This window comes from Natrix helvetica (genome assembly GCF_964273705.1).
Source record: "Natrix helvetica genome assembly, chromosome: 1".
In the NCBI taxonomy this organism is placed as follows: Eukaryota; Metazoa; Chordata; class Lepidosauria; order Squamata; family Natricidae; genus Natrix; species Natrix helvetica.
The window spans coordinates 127653793-127666210 of record NC_138548.1 but is presented as its reverse complement, the minus strand read 5'-3'; the positions used below and the strand labels follow the sequence as shown (position 1 = coordinate 127666210).

The 12418-nt window shown below is 41.0% G+C and overlaps 1 protein-coding gene and 1 long non-coding RNA gene across 6 annotated transcripts in view; one reads left to right on the top strand and one right to left on the bottom strand.

Annotated features, from left to right (window-relative positions):
- CATIP (ciliogenesis associated TTC17 interacting protein) overlaps nt 1–12418 on the top strand; it is a 32159-nt gene that overhangs the window by 17973 nt on the left and 1768 nt on the right. For all 5 annotated transcript variants that reach the window (XM_081948261.1, XM_081948262.1, XM_081948264.1 and 2 more), the window contains 5 exons: nt 698–784; nt 2327–2497; nt 3921–4045; nt 8286–8362; nt 8636–8724. In XM_081948261.1, coding sequence (XP_081804387.1) covers nt 698–784; nt 2327–2497; nt 3921–4045; nt 8286–8362; nt 8636–8724 — 549 coding nt within the window. The remainder of the gene's footprint in view (nt 1–697; nt 785–2326; nt 2498–3920; nt 4046–8285; nt 8363–8635; nt 8725–12418) is intronic.
- On the bottom strand, nt 7478–8513 carry LOC309389711. The gene is made up of 2 exons (XR_014174993.1): nt 7707–8513; nt 7478–7592 (listed from the first exon to the last, which is right to left on the bottom strand). It is a non-coding gene; the product is annotated as an uncharacterized lncRNA (long non-coding RNA).

The following is a 12418-nucleotide window of genomic DNA, read 5'->3' as shown; positions in this document are numbered from 1 at the left end:
AGAGGGATTTGATATGTGCTGGTGGACACCTGGCCTCTCGGAGGCTGTTCTCATGGTCAGGGATAAAATAGGAAGGAATGCTCTGCTGGGTCACCTTGAGCTCTCGGAGGAAAGGCAGGATATAACAAGTAAGTAAGGAAGACTTTCAGGAAGGTCATAGGGCAGAGATGGCTAAACTTTTCTGGACCAAGTGCCCAAAGCACATGTGCGCGCGCATACAAATGTGCACACATGCTTCCTAACCCCCCAAATGCAATGTACATTTGGCCCCCGCGCATGTGCCCTGACCCCAACATTCATGCACACATGCATGCTTGTGCAGCCCCAGTATGTGCTCCATCCCTGCATGTGTGTGTGGCCTCCGCGTGTGCATGTGCCCCCCCGCCCGTGTACACCATGCCCCTTGCACATGCACAGCAGAGACCCAAAGACCAGGTGACTTGCAGGAGTTGCGCACAGTGGAGCTGAGCGAGGGCGCCGGCTCAGGTGCCCACAGAGAGGGCGCTGCGCTCCATCTCTAGCACGCGTGCCATAGGTTCACCCTCACGGTCATGAGGGAAAGTTAACTCACAGCTCAACTAGTGGTGAAGCTTCCACCTTTTCAGGAAAGTAAGTGCCTGCGTAGTCGAGGCCAATCCTAGCATAGCTGTGCCACCTTTTCCTGTTCTTTCTTTTTTTTTTTTTGCTTTTCCTGCAGCTTAGAGATCATCCAGTGGAAACCAGGACCAAAGTGGTAAAGCGGCACGGCCAGCTTTATGTGACCAAAACTATAGTGGAAAAAGATGTGAGTAAAATGAGCTGTGCCTAAAGAACCTGGAATATTAAACCCAGTTCCCTTCTCCTCACAGTTCATGAGAATTAATTGATTATAATATCTATAGCTGTACCTAGATATCAAGACAGGGACTAACTCATTTTCCTTCACCCATCCTTCAGTTACATCAAGATCCCCACACCTGGGCAGCCAGGCTGAAAAATCCAGACGTCTGTGAGAGTGTCGCCAGCCTATGAAACTTGCCTAAGTTGTTGCTATGAATCCTGTTAAATCGAATTAACCACAGTAAGATAGATTAGGGAAGGCTGCCCTAGTTGATCTTGTCATTTAACTGCCATATGAAAGCTAATGTGGTGGCACAGGTGGCGAGACCTTGGAGCTATAGACTGCAAAAGCACTTTGCATCCTGGGCAGAGTGACAAATAGTATTTTATTACCCTTCTGTATCTGTGCTTCACCTTCGCTTCCATGCTGCAGCAGTAGTGAACACCTGAACAGTTGGACTATATAATCTCCCTTTTAATTCTTGATGGTACCCTCAAGACAACATAACTGGTATTCCCAGCCAGGCTGTTTTCAGCCAGGTGTAGGAGATGAACAGCCTGAGCCTGAGGGAGTGGTCAAATGCATCATCAGGCAGGGGTCCCTGCAAGTCCATAAGAGATCTAAGTCCTTAAATTCCTTTCTATTCTTAACTCCCGCTAATTTCCCTTGACTGTTAGTAGTTCAGATTCTTGTAGAAAGCTTAAGCTTGTAATAAATCTTTACACTCCTTTGAACTGCCTGGATCTCCTAATTTCCCTGGTGATTGATACCAGGTGACTATCCCTAATCCTGTCAAATTTGCTGAAGGGTCTTCAGAGCATATTAAACATTAAGCATCTCTTTAACATTCTCGAAAGGGCCTTGAGCAAATATGTGCCTATTTCACACCTTTCTTGGAGCTTGCTAGCTTGCTGCCCTATCCCATTTCATTTTTAAAGGTTCCTTTTCATTAAAAACAAAGGCATGGGAAGCTCATATGGCAGAAATCAAATACTGATAGCCGGGCTATTCTTGGTTCTTTATTGGCCTTCTGAGGTAAACCCAGTGTGAAAAAGAAATGGCATGTGGGTGGGAAATCCTGCTTGGACATCATTCCTTCCACTGCCCTCTTGGCTTGCTGAAGGGAATATTGTCTTATATGGCATTTTTTATTTTCTGAGGCGTGATGGAGGAATGGCTACAAGTCAACTTGAAACTAATTCTGAAGATTTGGAGGACATAAATAAGGATGTGCTTGGAAGGGAGCATGTAGATTTAATGTCAAATCATAAACAGATTGCTTTTATCAGAAATGAGAACACTAAAACTCCTAGTCTGAATCAGTTTGGGTGACGAGGGAAGGAGAATTATGACCTTGTATTCCTCTTCCTCTGTCTTGCCCAAAAATGGTACCTTGGTCTTGGGTGCCTTCTATAAACCCCAAACATTTTTCTTCAAGGTGGCCTGCTGTTCTGGTTGTTGTCTGAGCTTTTGTGAAGGATGTCTAGCCTTTTCTGTCTTCCTCAGGCAGAGATCAACATCAGCACATTCTCTTATAGATGTGCACAACTTGAGGGCCTCATCTCAGAATCTGCCAACTTCTTGATACTACGGGTGATGGCCAGGAGGCAGTCCTTACCAGAAAATGCTGTTTTCCTCTCACTTGATCCTGACCAACATGTCTGTACCTCTACATATGTAAGCTCAGGTTGTGGGTATATTATAATGGAACTGCTGGATATCCAGAAATATAGTGGGAATTCTTTCTTGGAAAACAACTATAGATGAGCAGTAGAGCACATGTTTTGCCCACGAAAGATGCCAATGATAGCCTTGGCATCCCTGGATAAAAACTGGGGAAATCTGTCTGAATCTCTATCAAATGACCACCAATCAACTTAAGACAGTAGAAAGTTATTTGGACTTACAGTGTCCCTCATTATAAAGTAGTTTCTTATAGCTCTCTTGCTGTACTTTGACTTACCGTATTTTTCGGAGTATAAGACGAACCTTTTCCCCCAAAAAAGGGTAAAAATCTGGGTGCATCTTATATACTGAATACAGCATTTTTGGCCTCCTGAAATCCTGCCCCCTTTGCAAAAAATGGCCATGCATAGCATTTAGGAGGCTTCCAGAGTGCTCCCGGGGGCTGGGGAGGGCAAAAATGAGCGAAAAACAGGCTGTTTTCTGCTCATTTTTGCCTCTCAGCCCCCAGGAGCACCCTACAAGCCGCCTAAAGGCTATGCATGCCCGTTTTTTGACAAAAAATCGGCCCATTTTCACTAAAAATGGGCCATTTTGGGGAGGTCTGCAGAGTGCAAATTTTTTTTTAAAATTTGCCTCTTCAAAATCTTGGTGCGTCTTATACTCTGAAAAATACAGTATCCTTTTCTTCTTCTGTATTTATATAACTGGTAACAAAAAAAAAAGAAGTACAGAAAGTCCTTAATCTACAATCACAATTGAGCCCAAAATTTATGTTGCCAAGTGAGACATTTGTTAAGTGAGTTTTGCCCCATTTTATGACCTTTCTTCCCACAGTCGTTAAGAGAATCATTGCAACTGTTAGATTAGTGTCACGGTTGTTAAGTGAGCCCAGTTTACCCATTGACTTTTCTTGGCAAAGGGTCGCAAAAGATGATCACATGATCCCAGGATACGGCAACCGTCATAAATATGAGTCAGTGGCCAAGAATCTGAAATATAATCACGTGACCAAGGGGGGATGGTGCAACAGTCATAAGTGTGAGAAACGCTCATAAGTCACTTTTTTCAGTGATGATGTAACTTTGAACGGTCACTGGACAAACTGTTGTTAAGTCGAGGACTATCTGTATATGTTGAGGCAGAGGATAAAGGGGCAGGGGATAAAGGATGTAGCCTGTGTTGATGTTGGTGGATAAAAATGAAGTCCAGACACCTCCGCCCAAAGTTTCTGTTTACCTAAAATAAACCCTGAATATTTAAGGCAGGGAAGGAAGATTACCAGCTGTCCAGACTAAAGTGCAATATGTGGATAAAATGTTGACATCAACTACTTATTCAGTGGAGAAACTAAGACGTGGTCTGAACAGCCATCCTTGTGCATCTCTCTTTCCCATTTATGCCAATCTCTTTCTAGAATAGCCTCGGCTTCCAGAAGCAGAGAGTGAAAAAAGAGGAAGTGGATGTATTTGTGATGGAGAGGACTGTGCACTCCGTGGAAGCGCTCCCACTGAATTGGCAGTTCTACTTCCTGCCAGATGGGTAAGAAAGCTCTGGTATACGAGTAGTCTCCGACTTACAACCATTCATTTAATGACAGTTCAAAATTACAACAGCACTGGGGGGAAAAAGTGACTTGTCACCAGTTTTCATACTTACGGCTACTGTAGCATCCCCACGGTTGTGTGATCAGATTTGGGGTGCTTGACAAACGGCATGTATTTACGATTGTTGCAGGCACCTGGAGTTGTAGGATTGTCATTTGCAACCTTCTTAGGGAACTTCTGAAGAGCAAAATCAATGGGGTACCCCAGAGTCGCTTAACAACTGCATGTTTCACTTAACAGCTGTAGTGATTTGCTTAATAAGCATGGCAAAAATGATCATAAAATGGGGCACAACTGACTTTCTTAGCAATGGAAATTTTGGGCTCAATTGTGGCCATAAGTCGAGGACTACCTGTGAACCATTCCTGTTCAGACTTTTCCTGCATTCAATGTGATCATCGACTTTTCCTCTGTATGTTCAGTATATTCAGCCTTTGCTATTGCCACTTAGTTGGTAAGGCCCACGGTGCCTCCTGCTGTTGAAACTTAGTTTTCTCTAAAGCATTTACAATTTTTCAAGTGCTACCAATTAACTCAAACTACTTTTTCCAATAAAAATGGCTTGAGTTAATGCATAGTAATATTTTATTTATTATATGTATATTTTATACTACCTAAATCAAGGGATTTTTTAAGGGATTGACAAAGTTAAAAATAAGTACAAGCCTTAATTCCATAGATTATATCTCTTTCTGTAAACTTAAAGGGAACTTTAAAAAAAAATGGCACCGGAATAATAAAGGATGTGTTGAAAACGAAAGTGAAGCGGAAAGCTGATTAGCACTTGTTAAGTGCTTGTTAGTGCTGCTGGAAGACTTCAGAGAATAGGTGGATTTTCTGGACTTAACAAATTGGTTGGGTGCGCAGACACGCTATAGAGAACATAAGTATAGAACAAAAACAAGATGTAACTACATATGCAGAACTTCTTAGTATGGATAGAGGTGTACCACAGTTAAAATCTTTGAATGCATTGAGAGACGAAAGGGTAATCCAAACTTGGTTTCAGTATGGTCAGTTACAGGCTTGATGGAAAAAAGACCAGAAATCTGGTATTATCCAAAATGAGGATAACTTGATAAAACAAATTAGGGACCAGGGTCAAATGCACATAAAAAGGTTGTATAATGTATTGATAGAAATAGACTCAGAAACAGAATTAGGTAAAGATTGTATGATAAAATGGGCACAAAATTTTGAAGAACCAATAGTGATGGAAACATGGGAAGAGATTTGGGTAAGAAATGTAAAATTTACACAAGCTCAGAACTTGAGAGAATTTTTACAAGATGCTGTACAGATGGCATTTAGATCCAAAAAGGCTAGCCTGTATGTATCCGAATCTACAATCTAAATGTTGGAAATGTGACTGTGTTGGTGCCACGTATTACCATATTTGGTGGACTTGTAAAAAAGTTAAAGCATTTTGGATAAAAAATATGGTGGGTTATTCAAAATATTTTGAAAAAGAGGATAAAGTTCACACCCCAGTTGTTTTTGTTAGGCATAGTTTCAGATTGTACTGTTATAGAGACTAATTTGATTTTGAACCTAACGACGGCAGCAAGATTGTTGGTGGCGCAATATTGGAAGAAGAAAGAGTTGCCACTATCCAAGAATGGACATTAAAAGTAGTAAACTTAGCAGAGATGGCCAAAATTTCAGCATATCTGAAGGACCACTCAGATGAGAAGTACAAGCTGGACTGGAGAAGATGGATTGACTATATTCAAAACAAATATCGGACTAAAAAATTTCAGTTAGCTTATGAATGAAGGCATAAGAAATGCTACAATTTATTCAAAGCTAGTTTAATAAAGGGAGAGTTAAAGCACAAGAATAGTAACATGTTAAAATTAGTTAGCTTATGTTAGCGTAAGGTTGTTAAATGTTTATACACTATATTTTGCTCTGGGAGGTCAGGGGGAGGGAGGGAGGGTAGAGGGAAAGGTAAGGGGGGTAATAATTGTAAAACGTATTAAAAAAATTTAATAAAAAAATTAGATCAAGGGATTTTTTAAGGGATTGACAAAGTTACAAATTAGACCAGTTGGGCATCAAAATCGAGCATGTAAATAGTCAACCAAATACTTGGCTGTTCAGTTATCAAATAATCCTATAGTGACAACTCCCAAATGTCATTTCCAACACGATGGTCTTAATTACCTTACAAAATACCTTACAGACCGCTAGTAGGTAGGATCCCACATTTACTTCCAAGGGCAAGATGTTCCAAAGCATTTGATGACACTCCACACTGATAGCTGTGATGAGTCTCCTCTTCCTTTTGCCAATCTTAGAAGTATTTAAAGAATATTTCTCTAAATACTCCAAGGATAACATATGACCCTCTAGATGTTTTCTGCGTTCAGTCCATCTCTGCTTACATAGCCAATGATTGGGGAGAATAGAATTATAATCTGACAGCATCCAGGTAATTCACACCTCATCTACAGTACTTTTGCAGTTTGGGATGCTTTTTCAATCCAAAGGCTGATTGTGAATGTCGTGTATCTGCCCTAGATCTTCTATAACTCTTTGGTTGAGTAAGATAGTCTGAGGCTTGGCTTGACAGCTTCCAGCAGACAGTATGTTGACGGTTTCCAGCAGGCGGTAAAGAGAATAAAGCTACAATACATTTAGTCATGTTTCCTTTGCCTTGTTGGAGATGGAAGCATTCTGTCTGTGCATGAGAGAAAAACAGCATTCCTGAGTGTGACTCTGATATGAATAATGATTAGTGGAGCAGGTCCACCATGTTTCCCCAAAAACAAGACAGGGTCTTATTTTCTTTTGACCCCCGAAATAAACTTGGCCTTATTTTCAGGGAGGTCTTAATATTTTTGAGGTGCAGGAGGCGGCAAGCGTGGTCACCTCATGGCTGCTGCTGTGAGGCAATATTTTTCGGGGAGGTCTTATTTTCAGGGAAGGGCTTACTTTAGCGCATGCACTCAAAAGCCCAATTGGGCTTATTATCCGGGGAGGTCTTATTTTGGGGGAAACAGGGTAATAACTATTGTATTATAGGAGTAAGATTTATTTACCAGAAATATGTGATAGGAATAGACAGTCTAGCCCTACCAGGAAGACAGTCAAATACTATAAGTGCTTGGGAAGAAGTGGATCAGAGCTTGGCGATTTGTTAGACAAAGATCACGCAATGTACTAGAGAAATGACCCAGAGTAAATCCTTAACATTCTATACCCCACTGCCCTCTTGTGGTCAGTAAGTCATGAAGTGTTGAAGAGTCAGTGCCACTGAGTTCGTACGTCCCACAAGGCAAACTGTCCATTTCCATGTTTTAGGGACAGAAAGCAGTAATTTTAGTAAACTGAGGAAATGTTTTCGAGGAATATAGCAAGAGACTCACTAGCTACCTCTTTTCTTTCTTTCTTTTTTTCCAGAACACATGATGGGGGTTGTTTTGTGACACACCAATAGCTAAACACAGTCATTTATAGCAAGCATTAGAGCAGTGTTTCTCAAACTTGGCGACTTTAAGTCCTGTGGACTTCAACTCCCAGAATTCTGGGAGTTGAAGTCCACAGGACTTAAAGTCGCCAAGTTTGAGAAACACTGCATTAGAGGGTTGTACATTCTGCTGTCATAAAGTGTCTAGGTTTGGCTTGCCATATTTTCTAAAACCGGTTAGCTTCATAAGCAGGTTGTAGGTTAGTCCTTGCTTGGCAATTTAAGTCTTGGCAACCTGGATAAGAAAACTAAAAGGGAAGTTTTGTAATTTTTGTACTGAAAAACATGTTAATTACTGGATCAATTACTAGAGACCAAATTTAATTTGATTTATGATTTCACCTGAATCTACTATATTTAAAGCCAAAAGAATTTGGCAAGCATGCATGGCAATAATAAACTATCCACATTTCACAGTGAACCTATGGAAGTCATATATGGTTTTAGTCCTATCCTGAGACATTCCATCCTTCCTTGTAACCCCAAGTCTTGTTCTTTTCAGTGGTGTTATAAGTTAGAGCATAAGTTCTTTTATTGCTTCTGATGTTGATATTTGGGGATCATAAATTACTTTGATCTGCTGCAATTCAATATATCACAATTTGGTTCTTAGCCCAGCTCTGCCGTGGGCTACCGCCTCTCTCACGCAGTCCCACAAACAAACTCCCATTAATTTGTTTCCCTTCCTTCTTCTTCCATCCAGGCATTTATCTCGCCGTGTACAAGTTGGATCTCCAGCCATCATGGTGATCCTGCAAATGCCCATTTTGATTGACACAGGTAATATCCTCACAGGCATTCTCACAGTGTTGTAAATAGGGAATTGTGGCCAGCATTGAACTGGGATTGCTTTTGGATGAGGGGATCTTTTTGTCTGAAATGGATAACTGTTGGAGTAGATCATCTGTTTCAGGAAAACAACAGGAACACCTTGTCTTTAAAAACAAGAGAATTTCAATTTTTTACTACAAAATATGTACAATACGCTGTCTATATATTCCACATTCCTATATATCCTGAATCATTCTCATTCATTTTCCATTATTTTTCCAGATGAACCAGACCCTCGTCCTGTCTTTGAAAAAGTCCTCTTAGACTGGGAAGAGGATGCTGAATTATATTCCAAGTTCTTAGACAGAAAGGTGAATTGTTCAGGGATTAAGGGCAGAGTACCCTGTTTCCCCCCCCCCCAAATAAGCCCCAGTTAAGATTGTCAGCCAGATGGATGCATTTAGTACCATATCTCCCTGAAAATAAGCCCTAACTGGAAAATAAGGCCTAAATGCATCTTTTGGAGCAAAAATTAATATAAGACCCAGTCTTATTTTGGGGGAAATATGGGTAATATCTGTAGTATGGCTCATAATATGATAGACTTCTAAACTCATGGGATAATTAACTCATTTTACTTCTGCATAATCTACAGGTAGTCCTCAATTTACAACCAAAAGCAGTTCAGTGAGGTTTGCCCCATTTTACAACATTTCTTGCCACAGTTGTTAAGTAAATTGCTGCAGATGTTGTCAGTAACACGGTTGTTAAGTGAATCTGGCTTCCCCCATTGACTTTGTTTGTCAGAAATGGTGATCTTATGACCCCGGGACACTGCAACCGTCATAAACATGAAGCAGTTGCCAAGCATCTTAATTTTGATCACATGACCATGAGGACGCTACAACAATCAGGAGTATGAAAAACAGTCATAAGTCACTTTTTTCAGTGTTGTCGTAACTTTGAATGGTCACTAAATGAACGGTGATAAGTCGAGGACTATCCGTAATAACATAAAACCTCTGAGCAGTGTCTGGTCATTGATTTCTTAGCGCCCTCAAAGCTTGCTTTGCTTCCTGCAGACATTTCCTTAGTGTTACTATGAAAGTCGGCTGGGTCACTTCGGTCCAGTCATTCTCTCTTAAACCATCTCACTTCATGAAGTTGCTGCTTTGGAAAATATAAGAGGAGGAAAAGAGTATGATGTATGTTTGCAGCCTTGAGTTACTTATAAAGTAATGAAGGCAGGATAAAAATCTGATAATTAAAGAAATGTCTGTTAATAGCTGACTTCTGGGACTGTTATGTCTCTAAGAATTCTTCTGCATTTTTACATCTGGCTTACATGCCTATAGTTTGCCAATTGAATTTGTGGTTGAACTTGTCTGCATGTTGTGAAATTAAGGAGTTTTCATCAAGTCTTCTGACTTCTAGAAGATGTTTGTGAATGCATTCTTTTGGTTTTCTTCCTCTTTGCCCCGCATAGTAATTTTCACAGACATCGCATATTATATGCTGTAAATGACTCCAATTATGTGTTTGGCTCTTGGTGTGCCATAAAAAAACAATCAAGTTCACTGAACTATCCTAGCAACAATCCAATGGCACAGAAAAGAAGTTGGGTAAGAATTGCTAGAGGCATGATATTCTGCAATAACCTAGAATTCCCAAAACCTGAAATAGACCATCTATACATGCCTTTAGGCCAGACAAGGAATAATGGATGGAGACTGATCAATGAGAGGTTCAACCTAGAAATAAAGAGAAATGTTCTGGCAGTGAGAACAACCAACCAGTGGAACAGTTTCCCTTTCTGAAGTTGTGGGAGACAACAACATCACTGGAGACTTTCAAAAAGAGATTGGACAGCCATCTGTCAGAAATGGTATAGAGCAGAGGTGTCAAACTCGCGTCATATGACATATTGTGACGTTTTTTCCCCTTCGCTAAACCAGAAGTGGGAGAGGCTAGCACATGATGCATCCGGCATGCGGGCCGCAAGTTTGAAAGTCCTGATATAGGGTCTCCTGCTCAAGCAGGAGTTTGGACTAGATGATCTACAAGGTCCCTTCCAACTCTCTTATTCTATTCTATTCCATGTTACAATGCAATGCATACGTAACTTTATTCCATGTTACAATGCAGTGAATGAGCCACAGTGGCGCAGTGGTTAGAGTGAAATATTGCAGGCAATTTGTCAGTTCAAATCTCACTAGGCTAAAGGTTGACTCAGCCTTCCATCCTTCCAAGGTGGGTAAAATGAGGACCCAGATTGTTGGGGGCAATAGGCTGACTCTGTAAACTGCTTAGAGAGGGCTGTAAGGCACTGTGAAGCGGCATATAAGTCTCAGTGCTATTGCTATTGCTAAGCAACTTCAACAAAAATGTCTAACCGTACAACCAACAATTACACAAGCTGCACAACCTATTAATAGGATAACTACCAGGGATGTGCGGTCAGGGGAGGCAGGGGAGGCAGAGCCTCTCCGCTCTCATCATGAAAAGAAAAAAAAAGGGGGAAAGGGAAAAGGCACACATGGTCCGATTCCCTGCCTTCCTGAGTCAACATGAAGGGGACCGTGGAGCGCGCTCCGCCGGCTTGCGCTCCGCGGTCCCCTTCATATTGACTCAGGAAGGCGGGGAATGGGACCATGTGTGCAGGAGGCTGAGGCAGCCTCAGACTCCTGCAGCCTCAGCCTCCTGCACACGTGGTCCCATTCCCCGCTTTCCTGATGACATCACCAGCCATAAATCTCACTGCACATCACTAATAACTACTATATATCAAAAACCTCCCTGAAATGATCAGCAAACTGCTACAATCTCTAGGCATCATGGTAGTCCATTAACCAACAAAATACAGCCAAACTATCCTAAGCAAAACCAACAGCCATTGAACACAAAGGAGTCATTTACAACACACTGCAGAAAGACTGTAGAAACCACAATTGCAGTTGTAAAATTGCAGACATACTAAACCAAGCCAGTTCCAAAAGTGCAAAAGTATTCCTAGGGCCATGGCTCTGATGAATCATCCATTAACAGACACATTGAGATAAGCATTATCTGCAAATCATTCAAGAGAGGAAACAACCAAAGGTCAAAAACTCAAATACACATCTTCCCATCACACACCTATTAATCAATACCTGGACAAGACAATCAAGGAAAAAACAATACCCCAAGACAATTTATCATATAAACCAGCAGCAAACTGTACTCCTGCCTGAACTGATGATGGTTTCTAGCCTCATCACAAAAGTCTGCAAGAACCAAAGTAAGTTCAGAAAACACCAAGAACCCAACAATTCAAACCTGAGGTACTTATATTCCCCACTGTGACCAGGTGCAACCACTTCTAAATTTTACAACATTTGTGCTTCAAAACAAATGCTGTAGAGATAAGAATAACGAGGGAGGGAGGCTGATTTTGCCCAGCATTTAAGGAGTTGAGGCTTATAGATAACTATTTCACAATTGGCTTATTTAGTAAATGGAAGGCTGACTTGTTTGGAACTTGTACTGAATAAAAATGTCAAGGTGTGCTGCTTTGATATGGAGGTAATGCTAAAAAGCTACAGTAGTTGAATGTAGAATAAATTAATTATACTTCATTCTCATGAAATCAATGGGACTTTCATAATTCACAAATGCCATTGATTTCAAATAAATTTACTTTGGCACCCAGTATATCAAAAATCTCCAGTTAATACATAATCTAGTCCTGGAGGAAAGTCCTACTGAGCATTATGGGGCTGACAGAGTGGTGTGGTTGTGTGACCAAAATGCCAGTGTGATACAAACACAAGAAATAGACAAGAGCATCTGTTCATACCTGTGTTGAAGATGATAACAACCTGAGGTGCTTTTTCAAAAAGCAACTGGGTTTTCTTTGAAGAAGTTTCACTTCTTATCTAAGAAACTTCTTCAGCTCTGTCTGGATGGTGGAGAATGGAGGGATTTATACTCCTTGCATACAGCTGGTCATTTGCATTCTCTTTAGAGAGCCATTAAGACCACCTGGAGGTTTAGCTGTATCAGGTTCACCTGAATGGTGCAAATGGG